The sequence below is a fragment of the Neolamprologus multifasciatus genome, chromosome 22 (assembly GCF_963576455.1).
Source record: "Neolamprologus multifasciatus chromosome 22, fNeoMul1.2, whole genome shotgun sequence".
NCBI lineage: Eukaryota > Metazoa > Chordata > Actinopteri > Cichliformes > Cichlidae > Neolamprologus > Neolamprologus multifasciatus.
The window spans coordinates 4,258,179-4,282,106 of NC_140459.1; the positions used below are offsets into that span (position 1 = coordinate 4,258,179).

The 23,928-nt window shown below is 40.7% G+C and overlaps 1 protein-coding gene across 1 annotated transcript; it reads right to left on the minus strand.

Annotated features, from left to right (window-relative positions):
- Window positions 1-95: 95 nt before the first annotated feature.
- slc2a3a (solute carrier family 2 member 3a) lies at window positions 96-23,520 on the minus strand. Its single transcript, XM_085148361.1, has 11 exons — window positions 22,558-23,520; window positions 22,116-22,255; window positions 13,528-13,629; window positions 11,945-12,105; window positions 10,024-10,264; window positions 8,892-9,054; window positions 7,502-7,689; window positions 6,376-6,480; window positions 6,188-6,286; window positions 5,007-5,210; window positions 96-4,927 (listed from the first exon to the last, which is right to left on the minus strand). Exons 2-11 carry the CDS (start codon window positions 22,125-22,127, stop codon window positions 4,622-4,624), a joined length of 1,581 nt encoding a protein of 526 aa, XP_085004487.1. The 5' UTR covers window positions 22,128-22,255; window positions 22,558-23,520; the 3' UTR covers window positions 96-4,621.
- Between the last annotated feature and the right edge of the window lie 408 nt (window positions 23,521-23,928).

Sequence of the window (23,928 nt, forward strand, 5' to 3'; positions counted from 1 at the left end):
ACTCATAAAAACTGTATGTATCAAATATGATACACTGTGTTAAGAGGATATTATAAACAAAATTTTATATATAAGAAAGATGGTCACACTGTGTGTAGTTACATGATGAATATTTTATTTAACAACATTATAACTGGTTTGTACAGTACAAACAAAAAAGGCTGGGGTGCATCACTGTTGTTGCACAGAAAAATGTAAAATAAAATAAAACCTTAAATCACCAGCTTGGTCTATTTCCATCAAAACATATGATCAATATCACTTGGCTTAGTTTTTGGCTGCCACTCAAAGACGATGCATAAAGATGGCTTTTTAAAACGTGTCTAAAATAACACCCAGTCACTGCACTGCACACACAGTACAGATGTAACATTAACCACAGCACGGCCTTCAAGTTTCAGATGAACCTCGTTTATTGTTACTGAGTAAACCAGCGAGTTCTTTCTAACGTACTGGAAGCAACGGGAAGCTTTCTCACAAAGACACACGTTTAATAACAGTGAGAGAGGCACAAACAGCATTACAGTACATGACACTCAAACACCTATTTACACGTCAACAACACACGTTGGGACCAAACCGACGGCGGAAACACAAACAGAACAAAGATCGCAGCAGCCAAAGTGAACTGTTGAGACCTGTTCCTCGGTGATAGATTCATATCTGTGACATTGCATGAATATTACCAGAACTGCTGGTTTAAAACACAAAAGCTTTGATAGTTTATTTTGGAATTTTCAAGTGTAACAATATGGCTAAAAGTCCTAACCAAACTGAGCAGTGCTAAACACCTCTGAGTGTAATGTGACCAGGCACGTACAGCCGGTGGACAGCAGCGTTAGTCAGGGTTAGACTCTTACTCACAGGCAGACTGTGTACAATGTGCAAGGGTACTAGTTAACCAGTTAACATCCACCAGGCCTCAGCCGATCTGTAAATGATTAGAGCTGGGTTAATATCCACCACATTTCAGGAAGCTTTCGCTTACTTTACACCCAAAAAGGAAGCAGAAGAATAGACGAACTACAATCCAACACAGCCTCCGGTGATCTGCTGGATGTTAAGAGCCAAATAGCAGAGTGAGCGATACAGTAATGACAATGTGCACCCCGAACGAAAAAAGGAACCAAACACACACACAATGGCCAAAGTCAACATATAAATAGTACTCTATTAAAAAATACATATTTACAAATTAGCAATTATACTATCTTTGTACAGTAAGTGGAAGGTTTTGAGGGTTTTGGGTTCGTACGTGTGCATAAAGTAGCTGTTGGGAGCAGTGTGAGCCCGGGTCCATATATCTGTTTTAAATCCTTTCAAATACATTTGGGATGCACTGCAGTCAATCAGGGTTGAGTTACCCCAAATCATTCAGGTTTTAAAGCCCTGTTGAAGAAGTTTTGCCAACTTTAACAAACAATATTCACTTTTCCACCACCGTTAGAATCAGAGGTTCTAAGTATACAAAACAGCTGTGAAAATACAGGTAATTTTGAATATTAGATACTGCACAGTGCTGTGATATTTTCACAGCAGGAAACTGTTGTTGTAGATTACAGTAGGAACACTGTAAAATAACAGATTAATGCTTGCAAATACTAACTGGAATATGGTTACAATGTTGTCTTGAAGGTTGCAAAAATCCAATCTTTGAAACATTTTGCTCCACTTGTTTCTCAACTCCAGCCCCGTGACCTCAATGCTGAGAGCAGTGGACTCAAATCTTGGAGGTATCCTGTATCACAAAAGGCCAACTGGGCAGGCTGTGTAATAGAAAGAACTTTAAATATCAGACTCAGTGTTAGTGCCATCGAAGAAGCTGCGTGGGACTAAACAGGGTCGAGAGACTAAACACAACACTGAACACCACCGGCGAGGAGGAGCGTACTGCACCCCTCCCTCAATGCAAGCACAGTACATCACCCACAAATACAGCAATGCACAACAAAGTCATGACTGCACAAACAATCCCCTCGTTGCAAGAAATATTCCTCTCAAGTTCAACAGGTCTGCAAAGTTATATATTTCCACCATTTAAACGAGGCAGGTAGCACTGAAAGAAGTCGTGTCCACACAAATATTCTTCCAGCGTACAATAATTACAATAAATTCATAAATAAATACATAAATCAATAAATATATCCTCGTTGTGCAGCGTGAGTGAAAATAGCTTTTTTCATGAAACTACAGGAATTCACGCGGTCACGACAGAATGTATAAAATATACTTTGTGTCACACATGTCTGCACCACACACACTGCACGCTGTTTGGAATACATACATCTGTAATGGCTGATGGTGCTACTCTTCAGACAAAGCGTCACAACGTTGGCAGGATCTGGACCCAAGCACGTAAAGCCAGACTCACGCCACACAGACGTGGTCTCATTTCTACAAATCGTGGTTGTTAATGTTCATTTTATTATTTGGGAATCACTATTAATGTATGAAATACACAGGACTGATTGTTGCTTATTAAGTCATTTAGCCTTACAGCTTTTGTAAGAATAAACTATTTTTATACTCTTACAGCATCGCGACAAAGGTTCGTTTTAGCGCGTTTGGGCCATTCGAAGGATTTTTAAAGCATTTGAAGACATTCTTCACGTCACGTTAACAAATCTGACGCACGTATGGGGAAAAATTAGCAGAAATGAGGAAAGAAGAAGTTCATTTTGACCTGAAGGATGAAATAATTTAACGCACTTTCTCAGAGTGAGCTGAGACGCGCTGGAGGTTACGTAACCTCGGTTCTCTGAGTGTTCCCGCTTTAAAGAAAACTCCAGCATTCGGAGCAGATATGTAATAAAGTCTGCTGGAAAAAAAAAAGGTTTTGCCCTCCAATCACTGGGTCCTGCATCCAGACCAGCTGCTTCCAGATGTTTTTTAGTTTTTTGTAAAATTAAAGCCCCAGTCAGTCCTTTGCAATTTCTGTATATAAATAAAAACAAACCCACATACAGTTTCATTTCAGAACGAAAACACAACACTAAAAAAATGTCCACTATGTCATTTTCCATTTGTGGAAAGAAGTATAATTTAAAATAAAAGCCCATGAACCATCACAGACAGCTGTGTCACCCGTTATCCTTACAGTATTAGCACTTCCCCCTTTAATGGTCTCCGCCCATTCTCAGCTCACTGAGAGTTTAGGATTAAGATTGTACAATAAATGCACATTTGATGCCACTTTTATCTATTCTAACATCAGCTCTGACAGATAGAAGTATCTGCAGGTAAATATAGTTTCGATTATTCTGTAGGTTAGACATAAAGCGCTATTGTGCTCGATGACTTCTACGTTGCTGATTTTGGCTCTATTGCTTGCGTTGCCGCTTCTCTGGTTAACAAGGTGCATGAATGCATCTAAATCTCTGAGCTACATTTTAGGTGATGGACACAGAGCTTATTGCAAACTCTGTGTCCCCCCTTTGGGGCAAATCTGGAAAGCACTACAGTTCTTTGTTTGATTTCTAACTATATACTCTATACAAAAATCAGTTCCTAAGGTTATAAATACTATGATAATTTTCTCTTTAACAAAATAATATACATTGCACGCTACCCCACCGTAATCTATGTGTGTAAAATAATTAAAAGGGTTTTTGTTTACACAGTCCTAAAAATAATAATTCTTTCTATATATTCAGTGTCTATATAAACATTATATAGTTATAAGTTTAAATTCTCTGGTGAACGGGACTTTTTTTGGAGTAAATTTGGGATTCATCACCAACTACATCAACTCTAAGATCAAAGATGAAGCAGAACCTCTGCAATTGTCAGTTATTACTGAAGGTGGCGCCAAACTCCAACTAAGCATACTAGATTACAGCTTTGACCATCTTATTAGCTTTCTACAGTTAGCGTGACCTGTGCGGCTGTTAAATCCCCGCCGTGACGAGCCGATTTCAGGTTGTGTGTTCACCGTTTCTTTGGCTTTGCTCTTCAAAGCTTCTCTGTGAGCACTTCATCAAATGCTGAAAGCAGAAACTGCAATTATCCTTTCAGACCTGCGATTTGAGAACGTTTCCATATACATAAGTGCAACAAAATCTACAATAATATACGAACTACAGCTAAAATACACACTGCACTACACTGCCCACTACGACACATGTCTAATATTTTAAACAGAAGTGTGCCAGTTTAAAAAAATGTGGGTCATTGTTATTCTAACACCACTCAGGCCTGAACTCAAACATTATGTTTAAGGAGACACCTACACCCCTTCATAAAAGCGTCATCCTTTCACCTTGACTGTTACCCCGGCGCCTGCTTCAATTTTGTTTTACAGTGTGTCATCCTGAGACTCACTGCCGTGTTGAAAAAGAGTCACACTGTCAATGAGTGCAGTTGAATTCCTAGGAATGTATCTGTTTCTTTTCAAAGGAAGAGAGGATTTAAAAGAAGGAAGCGTGAGAGAGTCCAAAGTGCGATGATGAGAGCAGAAAGTAGGACCTTTCAAAGGTACAAACCCGTGAACTCGTAACGCTTTCGTTATCTAAGCCTGCTATAAAATAAGCTTTAGTTCCAATTTAGAGTATGTCTAAAACTGCTGTGGCTCTTCCTTCGTTTATAACCTCTCTTATCCATTAAAACCTCATCTACACCTGCTCTACTTGCTCTCCTGTTTAGCTTCAAGAGGTGTGGTCTCAGCCACCGGAGATGGAGCTGCTGCTGGTGCTGGTGCCTCCACCAGTGGGACCTTCTCCTTCACAGGAGAGGCAGGAAGCGTCACAGCAGTGCTGGCACTGGCCGGAGGATCCTCGGCGGACGAGGAAGAAGGTGCGGCGCTGCTAAAGCCACGAGCAATCTCGTCGAAGGTCTTGCCTTTGGTCTCGGGCACTTTGATGAATGTGAAGATGAAAAAGACGATCAGTAAGCCGGTGAAGATGAGGAACACCCACGGGCCCAACCACCCCTGAGGAGAGGAGAGAGCAGAGTCAGAATGATCTACAGCAAAATAAACCACGAGAAAAAAACGATCACCTCTCCCTTACCTGAAGTGTGGGGAAGCTCATTCCAACCAGGAAGTTAGCCGTCCAATTACAGCAGCCGGCCAAAGCCATGGCTGCCGGGCGGGGCCCCTGGGAGAACAGCTCGGCCACAATGAACCATGGGATTGGACCGGGGCCCAGCTCAAACATAGCCACAAAAAGCATGACAGCCAAGATGGCCACGTAGCTCATACCAGGGATTTTATCCTGCAGACAGAAACAGGATGAGCTACTGCACACTTACTGACTGACAGGAACACAAAGATTAGCTTATCTAACAGTTAGTGAGAGCATGCAATGCTGAATTATTTACTTTACCTTTAAATTTGGTAAATATTTTTACGTTTGTTTGAAAGGTACTTCGGTTTTATTTTGAAATCCATGCTTTTATTTTGAAACAGGAAACTGGCGCAAAACCGTTAAAGGGCTGTTAGTAACGTTTCTTTTAGGATATGGTAAATAGTGTGCCTTAAAGTGAAAAATATGTATGTTTCCTTTGCCAATTAGCACCTGGCTGACGGTGGCACAAGGTTTGTTAATGTTTAACGGAATAAGTTACATGCGATCAAAATGTCATTTAATAGAGTTTATTTTGTTAACCTTGACCTTTATGTGTAGTTGTAAGTTAGTGAGGTGATATAATGAATTGAGTGATGTAAATTTGATGTATATGCTATATGTGAGCAGGAGAAATTTGTTTCCTTTGATGTTATGGTATTAATATTGCTGGTTTTGATTTGCTCCTAGCTCTTACGGTGTCTTCACTGAATGTTTCAATAAAAACCTTTCCAATAAAACCTCTGTGAAGCATCAGTATAAGAGACCATCATTCAGCCAGGGATGCTACAAGTGAGAGCATGCAATGGTGAATTATTTGCTTTTCAGTGGAACTAAGTATATTTATTTGCTCCTTAATTATTTATTATTTTGTTTTAAAAAAATTTCTACGTTTCCACATCTTTATACAAACCACTGACTGAAAATGGCAAGAGATAAAAATACAGAAAAAAGTAATAATAATAAATAGAATAATTAACCAATTAATTGCTTTTAAATATATAAATGCTACGGGAAATAACTGATGGAAATACTGCATCGGCCATTCATACAGCAACAAAAGCAAACAGCTGATGTCGCATTTACTTTTGTTTTGGCTGTGGAGAGAATCAAGTCACTGAACTCACCAGCAGGAGGGACACAGTCATAAGCAGAGCGCTAACCGCCATCCCGCCCAGTCCCAGGAGGTGCAGAGTCCTGCGCCCTGCTTTCTCCACTAGGAACAACTGTAGGACAGGGACATTGTGAGTGACGTGCTTCCCGGCGCACACAAACGCATACCAAGATGAAAAAGACACACGGCGGCGTCGCTCACAGAAACAATGGTGAAGATGGTGTTGACGACGCCGGCTCCGATGGTGGCGTAGATCGGCTTCTCCACACCGGCTGAGGAAAAGATCCCAGTGGAGTAATAAAACACCTGAGGGAGGTAGAGAGGATGGAAGTGAGAATATGAGGGATGTAATATTACCTCCTTTATAACAGTATCAAAATAAATAATGCATATTTTATTTTCCCGCTGTCCTCCATCTTTTATAAACCAATTTTGCTGTAGGATCCTTCTGGGAGCTGCCAACAGTGAGAATATAACAGCCCAACCTACCCAACATCCAGGAATAACAGCTACACCCAGTTTTATAGCATGACGTTGCTTATAAGACATTTTTTAGTCAAATAACAACATTTAGAGGCTTTTTATCCAATATTTTTTTCAAATTAACTAAAAGATCCAGACAAATGCTCAGAGCGCTAAACTGCCCTCCATCTCTGACTCTGACCAGTGGTTTGAGGGATACCTTCTAGCACTGCTGTTATTTTTATTAATTATATTTATCAGTTTTATTATATAGATTTTTTTTTTTTTAATGAAGGGCACAGGAAGAGCTAAAAATAAACATTAAGCTTCCATCCATCCAAGTCAGGGCCACCAGGGAGGCTGGAGCCCATCCCATCCCAGCACCCTGGCTCTCATGGGGCAAGAGGCAGGGTGCACCCTGGACAGGTTGTCAGTCTGTCGCAGGTTGCACAGAGGCAGGCAGTCACTCTTGTTTATATTCACAACACAGCCAAATTCACCAAGCTTAATGCAGGAGTGGGCAACTCCAGGCCTCGAGGGCCGGTGTCCCTGCAGGTTTTAGATGTGTCCTTGAACCAACACAGCTGATTTAAATGGCTAAATTAGCTCCTGCAGTTCTCCAGAGGCCTGGTAACGAACTAATCATGTGATTCAGGTGCGTTGACCCAAGGTGAGATCTAAAACCTGCAGGAGGCCTGGAATTGCCCACCAATGGCTTAATGCTATGGATGTCTATGGAAGGAAGTCAGAGTATCCGAAGTAATCCCACACAGGAATAGGGAGAACAAGCTTCTTTCTGTGAGCCGACAGCACTAACCGCCGCAAAGCTGCACCAAAAACAGACAATAAAACCCATTAAACTTACAGCGTTAATTCCTGACAGCTGCTGGGAGAGCTGCAGCATGACGGCGACGAAGAGGGGCTGTCGGTACGCTGCCGTGCGGAACAGTTCAGCGATGGTTACTTTCTTCTCCTTGGCCATCTTGGCGCTCTCCTCCTTCATCTCCTGCAGATCTTTGCTCACATCTTCAGAGCCACGCAGACGCACAAGCACTGCGGACAGGACAGAGACGAGTTTTGTTCACCTTTACAGATGCAAAAGACAAAAACACAAAACAGCAACAACAAGAAGATGTAGACACCACCACCAGCGGGCGTTACACAGCAGGATTCACACAGGCTGAGTTCAAAGTCTTTTCCGACACAATGTCAGAGTTTGTTTATTTAAAAAAGACAATCTGCATATTTATTCCTTCACAAAAGATTGTGAGTTATAGCAGCTTCGTTTATCGTAACCTTTATTCATAACATCAGGACACGTTGCTAAATTTTGCTTTCTGTAGAGAATCTGCAGTCGCTAAACGAGCACAGTAACTGTGTTTGTTTATCTTATGGAGGCATGAAGGAGAAGTGGGTCAGGGCCTCAGAGTCAAACCAAACAGGCCACATGTTGAACAGATGCCAAAACCTTCTGTCTGTTCAAGGACTCTCTGATCAGGCTCGACCTTCCTCCTGACTCCGCTGATCCCACCTCTGTGCATCTGTAACGAATCGCTCTCCTTCTCACTGCTTCTGTCTGTAATGCTGCAGTGCTGTAACTGCTGAGTCCTTCCAACATTATTACATGAAGACACTGTGTTAGTCAATGGGACCATCTCAAGGTGGTCTTTAGCAGTAATGCTGGTGCTAATAGAATACATATTAGTGTTATAGGTGCCGTGGGGATAGAGACAATAAAGCTAACAACAGTGAGTGACTGAAGTTACATTTCTATTGGTGGTAGTTTAATTTAGTTTATTGAAATCTCTATTATCCCCATTAGTAGCAGTGATACAGTAATAGTAGCATTTACATCCACAGACTATACTTGGTATGTGTTGTGCTTCATATATTTTAAGGTAAAGTAGACAGTTTCTTTGCTCTTATTTTGAAAGGTCAGTCACTGCTAATGAGCTAGCTCTTGCTAGCTCAGCGTGTTGTGATGGTTTTGAATATAAGTTTGCTAACTCCAGTCTCTTTTCTTCTACTGCAGCTTCCATTCTGCTCTGGGCTTCTACTGTGAGGTGGTGCGCCATTATAATCAGAAGCTAAAAAAAAGATGGTGCTACTGTGACCTCATTGAGGCTTCAGAGGAGAGAGAGAAACACCACCACCAGGTGCAATCCAAGATGCTGGAGTCCATCCATGCACAGCAGCAGGAAAAGCAGTAATGTTGTGTGTCATTGCAGTATATTTATAGACGTATTATTGTGTACCGTTGCGTGCCTCCTCTTCCTGTTTGAGATTGATGAGCAGGAAGCGGGGGCTCTCGGGACAGAAAGGCAGCAGGATGCATTGCAGGACCGCGGGGGCCACAGTCAGGGCCAGCAGCAGAGGCCACAGGTTGTCTGAACCCAGCAGAGCTTCCAGACCAAAGATCTAGACATCAGGGGACACAGAAAAAGGGTAAAACGGATCAAAACAATAAAGCTCAATCAGTTTTAATGCTCACTGTGTATCCTAGCTGATATCCTCTTGTAGATACTACTATGTAGTAAGACAAGACTAAAGAATATCTTGTTTTAAATTCATGCATAACTTTCATATTTCACGGCCTCACAGTTCCTCCACCCCAACTGGTCACGGCCGGTGGCCACCCCTTCCTGACCCTGGTTCTCCTGGAGGTTTCTCCTTGTTAAAAGGGAGTTTTTCCTTCCCACTGTCACCAAGGGGCTTCCTCATAGTGGGCCATCTAATTGTTGGGGTTTCCGCTGATTTATTGTAGGCTCTTTACCTTACAATATAAAGCACCTTGAGGTAACTGTTGTTGTAAATTTGGCGCAATATAAATAAAATTGAACTGAAGTAGAATCACTGTAGTGATCACTTTGGGCTGCTTTTGATCTTTGCTTTGTCACGTCGGCTTTTTTCATTTTTAAAAACTAAAAGAAAGATGGTTTGTCCTCATTTGTCTTAGCGTGTGGGACTGTATCCTAAGGTTTCTGTTGTTAACTCGTAATTAAGTTCTGGAAAAGTGTAATGCATTTCTTTTCTTGAGTAACGGCCACAGCGATGATAATTATCCATATTAATTAAAAATGAATGAACTCAACTCAAAGACTTCTTGATACAAACTAGGTTTAGCTCAGATGCCTGAAATGAACCTAATAAACATGTCTTCTGAGCTTTGACTTAATAAACTTTCAATTCAATTACATTTGATTAAATAGCACTAATTTACAAGAGCAGTCACCTCGAGGCACTTAATGTTGTAAAATAAAACCCCTGCAGCATTAAACAATCAGATCCGTGCAAAGCTTACTCCAGCAAATTACATTAATTTCCTAAAGCAGTCAAGCAGATTTAGTCACACATCTCTAGCGTGAAGTTTTTAGTAGAGCTGCTGACCTGAGCGATCAGGATGCCCACAACCACGCCGAGCTGGTGCAGAGTGCCGAAAGCTCCGCGGAGCGGCGTCGGTGACACCTCGCCAACATACATGGGAGTCAGGCCAGTAAAAAGGCCACAGAAAAGGCCGATGACCAGACGCCCAGCGATCACCATCTCGTAGGAGGAACAGATGGTGGAGAAGCCCATAAGGAGGCCGCCGATCACTGCCAGAGAGTTCACCAGGATCATGGAGCGACGCCTGAGGATGAGGAGGTTGAGGAAAGAATATGAATGTTAATGATTAAAAACAAAAAAATGTACAAAAAAAACTCCACAACTTGATGCTAAAACGTTTGACAAAGGAAAACTAACATTTTCAACCAAACTCCAGGGAGGAAAATTAAAGCTAACGTAGATTTCCCAAAGACTGAAACTCCTGGAATGACGTCTCAAGGCTGGTTCCAAAAGTATCCATAGATTTCCATGTTAAAAGGCTTAACTTTAGACAAAAAGAGGCTTTAAATAAAAACAAAAAACAGTTTAAATACAGTTTAGGTTATATGGACACCATCTTTTCATTTTGCTAGCCAACACTAGCATTAGCTGTGTGTTAACTTCCCAGTAACTTCACATGGTGACTGCTGTGTTGGGAAGGTTACTTTTAAAATGTATTCCATTACAGATTACAGAATAAATGCCCCAAAATGTATTCTGTAACGTATTCCGTTACGTTACTCAATGAGAGTAACGTATTCTGAATACTTTGGATTACTTAATATATTATCATGCTGTTTACAACTACATGAATGTACTATTGCTGTGATTTATTACTGTTACTGAAGGTCGGCGGCTCCGAACCGTAGTAAAGGGACCTCTGGCTAATACGGTGGGTTCTGTGTCGGCTCGTAGCCGAAAACTAGCTTTACTTTGTTGTCTGGGTCAACTTTGCTAGCAGAGACAGAGAGAGGCGTTGAAAGGCTGCTCCAACAGAACTTATTGTTTTTGGAGGAAAACACGAACACGGTGTACAGTCGAGTCTTAATAGCTTACTTACAACTGGGCTCTTCAGGCTCTCTTCTTGGCTGCAGTGGTTATTATTATATTTACATGCTTCCAGCTCCCGTTTTTGCTCGATGACAGCTCGTACTTTTCCTTTTCCTCCCTCCCTCGCTCACAGACACATAACGTGTATGGCAGTCCATTCTCCCTGCAGCACGGACTACACTGCCCATGATGCTACATTCTTTAGAGCTATACCTGTAGCATTCTGCCTGTTAGCTTAGCACAACAAGAGGCGCTCTCTCACCCAGGAAACACGCAGAGAGACAGCGTAACCCTGTAACCATGGCAACCGTAACGCTGGCGCCTGGAACAACAGAACGTAGCTGTCAAACAAAACCCAAACAGTCCTGACCCGCCACAATATGAAACAGGGAAGTACCGCCGTGTAATCCATTTATTTCAACAAAGTAACTGTATTCTAAATACCACCTTTTTAAACGGTAACTGTAACGGAATACAGTTACTCATATTTTGTATTTTAAATACGTAACGGCGGTACATGTATTCCGTTACTCCCCAACACTGGCCAACACTAGCATTAGCTGTGTGTTAACGTCCCAGTAACTTCACATGGTGACTGGCAGCAGACTCACCACAAATAAACAATTTAGAAGGAAATGGAGAAATAAAGGAACAACTCTGGGGAACGTTAGAGCAGAGATCCATTAACAGTAATGGGCTGTGACGGTTCAGCTGTACCAAGCAGGAAATGCACAGAGCCACTGTAGTGAAAAACACTGCTGTGACTTAATGTCCACAAAACTGCTCTAAAAGTAAAAACATGAGTTCTTATAGAGAGGCTGTAACTAAAAGGAAAGAAAATAAATCTTGCATGTTACCTATAATATTACACAACAGGATGAAGAAGGTTTCGTACCTGCCAAACCGGTTAGCTATGACACCAACACTAAAGGAGCCCACCATGCCGCCCACGCTGAAGATGGAAACAGCAACGCTCCAGACAATGGTGCAAACACCAGGGTCCATGTCCTCGTTATATCGCTTATACCAGGTTACGTTGAAGAAAGATTTGAGTTTCTGTAGGCAGAGATGGATGCACGATGAGAAAACAGATCAATTCACAGAACTGGCCAGACAGAAGAATACACAGAACATTATAGTATTTGGTATTTTATGTGTTCAATAAACGAAAAATAACTATATTTAAAACAAAGATAAAGTTAGAAAGTGAGAAAAGTGGGTAAATAGAGAGATCTGTTTCAACCAAAACAACTTTTTCAAAGAGCTTATTTTTGTTATATATTCTTTCACATTAATAAAGCACTGACTTTTATCTCTTAGTTAAGTAAAATAAAAATCGCCCCCAAATTAACACAAACATTTTATAATTTAAGCCTTAATATAATTCTGATGTAAATTTGCTTCTCTGAAAACAAGCTAAATTAACCCTTTAAAGCCAAGCGCATCATATTTGATACATGTGTTTTTGGGAGTTTTTAAGACTTCCACATATTCAGTAGGGGTGGGGGAAAAAATCGATACTGTGTAGCGTCGTGATATTTTGTTTGCTAATAATGTATGGATACAGGGACAGCAGAAATTGATATTTTGTTACAAAAAAGGTTTTTGTGCTCTGACTTCAGAGCATGTTGATCCTTTTTCAGAGCAAGAATCCTGACATTCCTTCACTGTCCAAATGTGTTTAACTTGTTTTGGCAGCAATAAACATGACAGTTTACTTATTTTAATTTAAGACATGTTTTATTTTAATTAAGTTTAAAACTTTTTTATTTAATCTAAAATTATATTTTGTTTTAATTTACTTTCAAATTCTTCAGTTGCTGAAGGGGCTGCATAGTTTTCATAAACTGCATAGTTCAGAATAGCTATAATTGTACCAGATGGTTGATTCAGTTAAGTTGGACTAGACTGTAATACAAACCGTTCAGTTTGTCAACAATAAAACTGAAATGAGAGAAAGACTGAGTGTGAGACTTTGATATTAGAGAAAATGAATATTGATAAAGTTTACCTTTATGTACAGAATCTGAATATCGCAAAATATTTTAAAAAATTGCAATAATATCATATCGTGCGTTAAGTATTGTGATAATATCGTATCGTGGGATGTATGTTGATTCCCACCTCTAATATTCAGTGTGACATTTTTCACCCTCAAAAATGATACAAATTGCATGACACATTTTTAATGACTAACTTGCAAATATATGTCTAATGTAGCAAACGTGATACAAATTAAAACTCATATATGCACATTAAGATTTGATAGATTTTTATATATTTTGTCTAAAAGGTTCAACAAACACTCCATCCAGTGATGTGAGCACCACAGTTCCTCCGTTATCTTGTGGTTTATGTTCAACCCACCTCGGCTGTAATGCTTGAGAAATCAGATATTTGTATTTGCAATCTTTACAATAACTTATATCTCCTATAGTATGAAGCCTACATCACATTAAATTGCTAATATTCACCAACCTCCTCTGGAGCATTGATGACTCCTGTGTTGTAACCAAACTGCAGAGAGCCGATGACGGCGGTGGCGAGGGAGAACAGGAGATAACCTGTGACCTGCTTGTCCTGGAGGGAGAAAGAAGTGGAATGAAAGGAGGAAGAGGAGAAGGGAGAAGAAGAGGCATGACAAAGATATTGAATATGACATTTGATATCATAATGGGATTTTAAATTATTGCAGGAGGCAGACAGATGCAATAAAATGTAGAAGCTGACGCCAGACAGGTCAGAGATGCAGCGTCACATGAGCAGTGATAGCAGGAAGCAAACGGTGAAGTCACTCGGGCTGCACGTAGAAACACTCACACTTACTCGTCATCTTTGTACTCTAATAAACACACCTGCTGCTACCACAAATCACTATTTATTCTTCAGAGGACGTTCTTAAGGTTAAAGGCAAATAGAAAAATCATGAAAAGATATACTCGAAACAATAATACACAAAAAACTCGAGCGCCTTCTGGGTTGAGCCACGGCTCTGTGATCAGCTGTTTTCCTGCTTGTGTTTGTCCTTCCTGAAGATAATCAACTGAACGCAGACGAAATTCAATCCTGAAGCCGTCATCTGGTCCTGCAACAGAACCGGGCCTCATAACACAATCTATTCATCTATTTAATGAAATTAGGGTGTGTGATAAAGGAGCCGTCGCTGTTGTTATTGCGGTCAGATGTTCGTAAGCTGCAGTAACACTGATAAGATATGATGACAAGTTTTATCAGGGTGGGTTTGCTCTTTAGGTATCATGCTTCTGTTATTGCTTTTATTTCTAAACTGAAATAATGGCTTAATTAAGATTTACTTTTGCCACCTTACCCTTATCTCAAGGATAAATAGCATTCTTTCTTTTGAATAATTTGATTAGTTGTGTTCCAAAAACCTAGACTCTGAAGGTCTGAAGCTAGTCTGCTACTCCTGGTTCTGGTTCCAAGCCTAGAAGGGCATCCGGCGTAAAACCTAATCAAATATGTTGATCCCTCTGCTGTGGTGACCTGCTCATAGGGCTGGGTATCGTCACTGATTTCTAGAATCGTTTCGATTCCGATTCACAAGGTCCCGAATCGATTCAATCCACGATTCGATTCAGTTCGATTCAATTTGATTTGAATCTGGGAAATTTTGACAGTCAGAAATATTATAATTCAGATCAGTACATTTACATATTTTTGTATCTATAAAAAGGAAGCTGACACTCGCAAGACCTTATCAAAGGTGTGAGCATCACAGCAGATGCCTTTGTGTCAAAGTAGCTGAAGATAAAACACAGAAAAACATGAAGGTGATTTTTCCTGGCCTGGATTTTATAAAAATATTCTGCAGTACATCAAAAACGAAAGATTCATTGCCTTCTTCTAACTTCTTCTTCTTCTTCTCTCACCCCAACCGGTCGCAGCAGATGGCCCCGCCCCTCCCTGAGCCTGGTTCTGCTGGAGGTTTCTTCCTGTTAAAAGGGAGTTTTTCCTTCCCACTGTCGCCAAAGTGCTTGCTCATAGGGGGTCATATGATTGTTGGGTTTTTCTCTGTATCTATAAAGCGCCTTGAGGCGACTTTTGTTGTGATTTGGCGCTATATAAATAAAATTGAATTGAATTGAAATTGAATTCTGCACAGTGCAATGACATTAAAATCATAATTGAAATACATTTAATATAATAAGCTTGCTATGGATTATGCTAAATCAACAGCACAATAAAGTGTGCAGGAAGTAAAATCCCTGTAGCTTTTTCTCTCTCCCTCTGATTGGTCGTGTTTAACCAACACCCCTGAGACAGAAATAATCCTGAGAAGTGCAGTGTACGCTAATATTACGTGACCTCGCCGTGATATTGTTGTACCAAGGGCAGCGTATCACCTGAGGCCCATCGACATCTATATACGGCCTCAAAAACAGCAGCCAGTTCCGCCCCGTCAGCAGTGGGTCTCATTATTACCGGCTGCATGCTGAATTACTAACATCAGCAGAAACAAAGACACAGTGGCCCAATTTCTGCTGCTGTGACCCAGTTTGACCTGAATCTCATGACTAGGATCAATTCCTCAAACATAAGTATAGAGTTCTTTGATAACGTCGACCTTCATTGACCCTTGATTGTTAACAGGAGGGATTAAAACAACAGTGCCATCATGAAAACTGTGCTTTGAGATCCATGATAAGTAACTGTGATCTGTATATGAGTCTGCTGGGAGTGTAATGTAAAGAATATAAAGTGAGAGTGATGTGAGCTCACTTGCTCGAATGTTAATAATCTGGCAGCAGCATTTTGTGTTGTCTGGAGATGTGAAAAGATAATTGATGTAAGTCAAGAAACAAGCTATTACAATAATCTAATCACAAAGGCACAAATGCAGGAACTCCAGTTCCACCAAAGAGACCACGTGTTGCAATTTAGAAACGTTCCTCAAATGGGAAAAAAAGGAATGAAACACTGATTTTACATACAAGTCAAAACCCAGAGAGGCATCAAATATAACAACAAGATTTCAGACACTGTGACTGAGCGATAGGATATAAGAGTTTGACTGATATTAGAATATAAACCAGGAGGGGCTATGACCATGGCCTCAGGTTTGTTGGTGTGTAAGACAAGGTGAGAGTGTCAATCACTGACAATGATGGGAAGGTTACTTTTAAAATGTATTCCATTACAGATTACAGAATACATGCCCCAAAATGTATTCTGTAACGTATTCCGTTACGTTACTCAATGAGAGTAACGTATTCTGAATACTTTGGATTACTTAATATATTATCATGCTGTTTACAACTACATGAATGTACTATTGCTGTGATTTATTACTGTTACTGAAGGTCCGCGGCTCCGAACCGTAGTAAAGGGACCTCTGACTAATACGGTGGGTTCTGTGTCGGCTCGTAGCCGAAAACTAGCTTTACTTTGTTGTCTGGGTCAACTTTGCTAGCAGAGACAGAGAGAGGCGTTGAAAGGCTGCTCCAACGGAACTTATTGTTTCAGAGGAAAACACGAACACGGTGTACAGTCGAGTCTTAATAGCTTACTTACAACTGGGCTCGTCAGGCTCTCTTCTTGGCTGCAGTGGTTATTATTATATTTACATGCTTCCAGCTCCCGTTTCTGCTCGATGACAGCTCGTACTTTTCCTTTTTCTCCCTCCCTCGCTCACAGACACATAACGTGTATGACAGTCCATTCTCCCTGCAGCACGGACTACACTGCCTATGATGCTACATTCTGCATTCTGCCTATTAGCTTAGCACAACAACAACAGGCGCTCTCTCACCCAGGAAACACGCAGAGCAAGAGCGTCACCCCGTAACCATGGCAACCGTAACGCTGCCACCTGGAACAACAGAACGTAGCTGTCAAACAAAACCCAAACAGTCCTGACCCGCCACAATATGAAACAGGGAAGTACCGCCGTGTAATCCATTTATTTCAACAAAGTAACTGTATTCTAAATACCACCTTTTTAAACGGTAATTGTAACGGAATACAGTTACTCATATTTTGTATTTTAAATACGTAACAGCGGTACATGTATTCCGTTACTCCCCAACACTGATCACTGATATGGATTAAACATTGTAGTAAGCTTATATAAATAGCCTTTGCAGGTGTTGACAGTTGGACATTTGAAAGTCATCAGCATATAATTGGAACAAAGAAAATTCAGAAAAAGATTTAATGATGACAGCTAAGGGAAGGAAGCAGAAAAATGTAATGGGCCTCGGAGTGAACCTTGTGGAACTCCACAGGTTAGAGAAGCAGTGTTAGAGAAGAACTAAGAGAGACAGAACATAAGAGAAAACTCCCATCAATACATAAGAGAAAAACTGTTACATGCCGAGCCTAATTACAATCTCTATCGTTACAACGCCGTTACTGTTACTAACAAGAAAATGCGGTCGCGTTACTATTTTTCAACAAACAGACGGTTGAAGCTGTGTTCAGCTTACCGCATCTTATATGGTGTTTTTTCCTGAATAGTTTCGTCACGTTTACCGTCTAAGGACAGCACGAGCAAGCACTCTCTGCTTATGAGCAAAAACCCCCAAAAAACAATAAAAAAAAAAACCTAAACAAAAATCAGCCCGTTTGTGTTGGTGGAAAAATGCACCATGTCGACCAATCAAAAAATGATATGGCAACATGACATTTGGTTGTTTAGGAAGAGGCGGATGTTTAGAGAGAGAGAGAAAGAAATACTGCAGAAAAAGAGAGAGAGAGAGAGTTTTAAGATGTGAGATATTTGTGACGTTTAGCGTGTTTGGAGTGTGTAGTTAATGTGTTATCTTGTGTAGTTGGTGTGTAGTGTTGTGGATAGTTTTGTGTTGTGTGTCAGAACAATGAGGCGACTGCTGTCTCCAGGTAGAAAAAGCAGTGATACACCTGCTGCTGTCAGACCTGTAGGTATCAGGCTGTGATGTTCTCCTTTATAGTGGACAGAAATTATTTTTTTGGAGTGGCACAAATAATTTGTGTGGCATCTTATTGAATGCAGAACAGCTGATTGTTCTGTAAATAGTTTGAAATGGTTATTTTAAAAAAGGGTTAAAGGTAAACGGCTGCAAATAACTTTGTTGTTTGCAAAACTTGTGCATATGATTTTAAAACTGACAATTTATATTTGCATTTAAAGTTATGCAATATGATTCATTAAACATGTTTGTGGTTGTTACAGTAAAAAATATAACTTTTTCTACTGGGATTTGATGTTTTTTGGCTGATTTTAGATCAATTGTGTTAATACAGTATCTCAAAATGAAAACATAACTGTAAATTCAGACACGTGAGGTTGTGCTGAAAAGAATGATACCAAACAAGGCAAAGGAAATAGATTTTAAAGGTGAAATGTGGAGGAAACATCAAAAGTAGTAAAACATGGCCAGTTATACCCTGATGTGAATGTACTTAAAACAGCTGGTACCCTCGTTTTATTTCTTGAGATTAAATAAATCATAAAGTGCACTCTTTGGATATAAGGACTATTTTGCTTCTCCCGTCCTTAAGGATTTGTGTAAAATATAAAAATAATCAATAATCCTCTGAGACACCACAGACTAAAAGCCTCGACATCTCTCTGGGTGTGTCTGCTAATGGACATCAGAGAATTTGTCCGTATTTAATGGCTGTTATGATATAAACAATCACCAAAAAAGATTATCTTTAATCTGCAATTAAAATTTTGAAAACTAGAAAATATCTGCAAACAGTGGTGCTGCATGCTAAACCTGTGGAGTAAGGACCTAAGTGTTCATTTATTATTATTAGGCTCATATGACCTCAAAATCAACATAGAGGTGATATGACTCAACTGAGTGATGAAGAAGAAGAAGAGAAGAAGAAATCAGTGGCTTGCACCAACTACAAGGGGTCAACCTAAACACTGTAACTGCTGTAAGGTGAGAAGATGGAGCTGTTTTACAGAATTGCTACATAGTTACTGAAGGCTGTAATAAGTTTCTGTAAGAAAAGAGTCAGAATTTGTGAAAGCAGCCTTCCTCACGTGTCTGAAATCATCAGCATCAGTTCAGCTGAAAGTTAATTAACCGAGACACAGAAAAAAGGCCTCCAGCATGACGTAGGAACAAAATGAAATTCAGAGTCTTAGCTGCTCTCCCATATCCTATCACACACACACTCATTTCTTTCTACATTTGACCTCCGGTTCACCTTTGTCTTCCTCTCCGTCATCCTTTTTTTTGTCAAGTCACAGTGACTCAGTAGAATTCGTCAGTCACCTGACAACACCCAAAATATCTCAAATAGCGATCAATGAGAAGGTTAAATGTCTGTACAGCTACATTTCAGCTACACTTTGACATCTGTGATCCAGAGGATTGTAACCTGTCCATCTACTGTGTCTGGGGGAGAAATTCTTTCTTCTAACTGCCGAAACTCTTCTTGGTTTTATGAATGAAACACTTTATGATTATATTTTGAATTATAAAGGTATATCCAACTGGATTTCGAACATTTTATTCGCCTTACTGCAAACATTTGAAGGACTTAATGTTCCTTTTAAGAGAACCTGTTTCATGCAAGGGCGTGTCCAGGAAAAGGAGAGGGTGGTGCCAGCAGATTGGACCTTAATGTTGTCCCAATCCCACTGGACTGGACTATCTGCAACATTTAAGTGATGTAATCATTACATAATCAATAATTATGGTCCACTAACATGCCACTTTGTCTGTGATTATTTGTGATGAGTACTTTTACTTAATTACTTCAAGTACATTTTCTAAAGCACTCTTAGAAAAGCACTCTTAGACTACTCAGGTAGAAGTTAGATTTTTACTTAAGTAAACAACCTAAATCTTCTTTTACTACTTTGCAAATGACTCAATCAATATAAAACAATTATCTTAATAATAGGACTCCTGCAGAGTTCCATATTTCATTTAATACCATTTGATTTAGTGCACATGTCTGTGCCTAAGCCTGGTAATTACAGTTTTCTACACTGTATAGTTCTGATAATATACTCTTCCAAGTCATTATTCTTGGTCTCCCACGTCTTTAAAAACCCCTGGAAACACCTCTGCTGTCATGCAGACAAATGTAATAATCAACCTCCTAAAAACACTCTAAACAGGAGAAGGACAAACTTGGTAGTAGCCTGTTGCACCAAACACATTTGCTGAACAGATGCTGTGTTACTATGGCAACCTGTCTCACGATAACAGCATCAGATCACACTGTTCTAGTGTGCAGAAATCCTCCCTGATACAGATTTAACAAACAGATATTTCTGTGTCATACATGTCATTCTAGGACAACAACTGTGTGTATCAGACGATCACATGACGCACACATTAGACCTCTGTGCTCATACTGCATCTTTTTTCTTTTAACACAACGTGTGTGCATTCAAACCTCCACCCCTTATTCCACCCTTCTGTCCATCCATCCAAGAACGCCCACAGCTCCCCCTCCTCCCACCTCCTCTTTCCTCCATCTCCATGGCAACAGCCTGGAGGTGACACGTTTATTGACAGAGGCTGAAAGTAACCCCTGTGCAGCAAACATGCGGCAGCGTCTCATTCACTAAAGTATCACTAATCCACAGCAGCGCTGCACGGAGGTGTGCATGCGTGCACACACACACACACACACACACACAGATACGATGAGTGCATCCGACCTACATCTGCACTCAGCCAACCAGCTCATAGTCTCTGAAGACTGAATTGTTGAAGGTAACCAGGAAGCAGGGTTAATGTATTGATCTGTTCATTATGAAGGACTCGGGCTCTTCTGTGGGGGGGGGGGGGGGGGGGTGTCTCACGGGTGTCAGGTGGTGTACTGACAAGCAGCTTCATAATTTGTATGAACAGAGGAGGGTGGGGCAGGAGGAGGCCATCTGAGCAAGGCTATAATTGCCTCAGTGTCTAAGGTGAGTCATAAATATCTGAGACACTAAACATTTAATGACAAACAAATCCTGTGAAATTGGACCTTGTGCTGGTGACAGTATTCACCACCAAATATCTGACGTCTTTTTTTATCACCTACAGAAACAAAAGTTGTTTTTTTTCACTGTATATTTTAAGGAAACAATTCCTCCTTTTGTTTTAAGTCATTTCCTTGTTAAATTACAATAAAGTACAACAATATTAGCCATTATTAAATCAGCACTATTATTAAATTGCTGACAGAAGTTTCTTAATAAAAAAGATTTCTAATATTCCTCGTGTAATCTGCACAGTTTATAACTGTAAACATGTAACTGCATTAATCTTTCCTCATTTTTTCATGTGAAGATTTCAGATTACATTTAGAACAAAAAGTAGTTTTTTGAGTCAAATCAATGGAAACACGAGCTAAACTACCTGATGTTCTTCATATGTCACATACTTTCCACCATAGCATTGATTTTTGGGAGGAAATAGAAATTGCTTTCTTATTTTTGTGTCAAATGTAGCGCCGTGCTTTGTAACTAGAAAGCAAATCTTAAGGCTTCATTTCTCCTGCAAAAGGTTTCAACAAAATTCATTTAGCTTCAAACTGACATCTACTATGAAGGTCGTGGATCTCTGACAACCTGTTAGATTGTGACAACCAGAAAATATGTAAAAGTATCTGAATTTGAAGCAATTTATAGTTATGTTAACCTTTGGAAGCATATTTTCTTGTCCTCTCACCCTACATGTCTAATCTCTCTCTCATTAACCTAAAACAAACATACAGTAATGAAACTGAAAGTATGAAGTAGAACGAAATATGCATTAAGTTGCACAAAATCAGACAAATTACAGATAATACCAGAATGCACAAACATACATGGTATTCCTCTGGTGCACATTTGATACCCATCTGCAGAGCTTTGCGTGACTCAGAGAGCTCTCATGGCGCACATACTGGCTTATACCACCCACACAGCTTCGCTTACACTCTATATAGAAAAAAGGGTAACTATTAAAAATAAACCCTCTAGTTGCAGTGACTATTCATCTGTTTTCATCCAGTTCATTAAATGCAAACTGGAGCAGTAGGCCTGTTTCGTCCTATAACTGCTCCCTCTCTCTCTGTCTGAATGTGGGTCACACAGAATAAAGAATATTAAAATCTCTTGCCTGACTCTCCATCTTTTCAGTCTGTCTGGGCGATCACCGGGCAAATTTTAGGATTTCCAAACTGCAGGATGGAGTCTGGAGCTGGGAGCTTCAGGTGATGTTTAAAAGGCTTCGCAGGACCCGCCCGTCGGTGCTGAAAACTGCAGGAAAAGGAGGAAACCTCATTAGGCGCTGTCCGTGGTACCAAACCGACTCCATCAGGGAGGACGCGACTACTCTCCCCTCATTTCCCAGCAGAAACCGATCTCCAGTTATCAGTACCATGCTGCTATAATGCAGGTTTAAATGGAAAGAAAAAGTAGTTGAAATAATGAAGTTAACCTTTTTGTACTCGCGTGGCCTAATGCCGGACAAAGTGGAGGTGCAGTAGATTATTCCCACCCCCTGCTTGCCCCCAAAGACCCTTAACCCGTGCACAAAGCGGACAAATAAAGGGTCTCACCTGTCGTGACTGTCAGTCCGGACACAGGAGCTGCAGCGGTCGCTTTTTGCGGCAGTGCCTCCCTTCTTTTCTCATATAGGCTGTGCATACGGGAGCTGCGAGGGGAACCGCACGTAACCGCACGTAGTTGTAGTTTGTTTGAGGCCAGCCTATGAGAAATAAGGACGCAGGGATGCCGTGAATGTGGCCGCGCCCCCTCAGAGTTTGACGTGCAGGATCTCATGACTCCTGCGCATCATCACCGCATCCCGTGAGGCGAGGCGGCGTCTATGTCCTATTATGGATACAGCCTTATTTCGGTTAGTTGGTCAGCTCAGTTAACGAAAAGACAAGGCGCATGCGCGGACGGAGGTTGCGTGAGCGATTGTGGTGGGGGATGATAATGGTGAACCCCTCTTCCTCCCTGCCCCGTCCCGGTGTCCTCCTCGGCTTCCCATGATGCCTCTCGCTGGTGACCTTGACAGAAGCCAGTGGACGACTGATGCTGCAGATGTTGATGCGAGGCGGGCAGTTGCCAGGGCAACAGGTCGTGCAGTGCGTCACAGGATATTTCAGCTGCAGAAACATCGCTGTCACTTTTGCACACTCACGAACATCCTCAGAATTTGTGAAGCACGAGCAGAGAAAAGCCACCAGTATGAGCTGGTGCTGAAATCACGCACGCACTGCAGGTCTTTCACGCTCACGATTCGCGCGTGACAAAGATACAAACAAAAATCAGCTGACTCCCTGGAGGAGGTTTGTGTGGAACTATTATGCAATGAACGCAACACTTCTGCTCTGCCTCAGTGAATTTGTTTAAAAATAAAAGTCATTTGAGATTAAAATACAAAATAACCTTCTTTGCCTTTCGTCGTTTGACCTTAGCACGTTTTGTCTTAGCAGCCACAACCACTAAGAGCAGTGTTAACCGCTTAATAATTAAAGAGAATGCATTAAAAATGATCATTTAAAATCTGATCATACAGACACACCTCGGAGATAGAGGCCTTGTAAGTGGTGTGGTGAATAGACTTTTGACAGTAAATTCATAGCATAAAATCAACGTTTATAGTTTATGTTGAAAGTTATTTTTAAAGGTACAGTTCAGAAGAATGACTGTTTCCGTTTTCAGTTCAATCATTTCGAGCTGCATCTCTACAACAGCTTTCAGCTCTCATTTTTTGTCAAAAATCTTGAATAAAGTTAGTTTAAAAGCAAATCATGGCACAATTAGTAATTTATGAAATTGAATGATTTCATGAGCTGTCTGATGATGCAACACTTTTGCATCGTGGGTCAGCATCATCTCCTTTCTTACCATAAAGGATGGGCAAGTGTCTCCTCTCCTAAAGGAGGTAATAAAGGAAGCATTGAAGCACATTTCCGTAG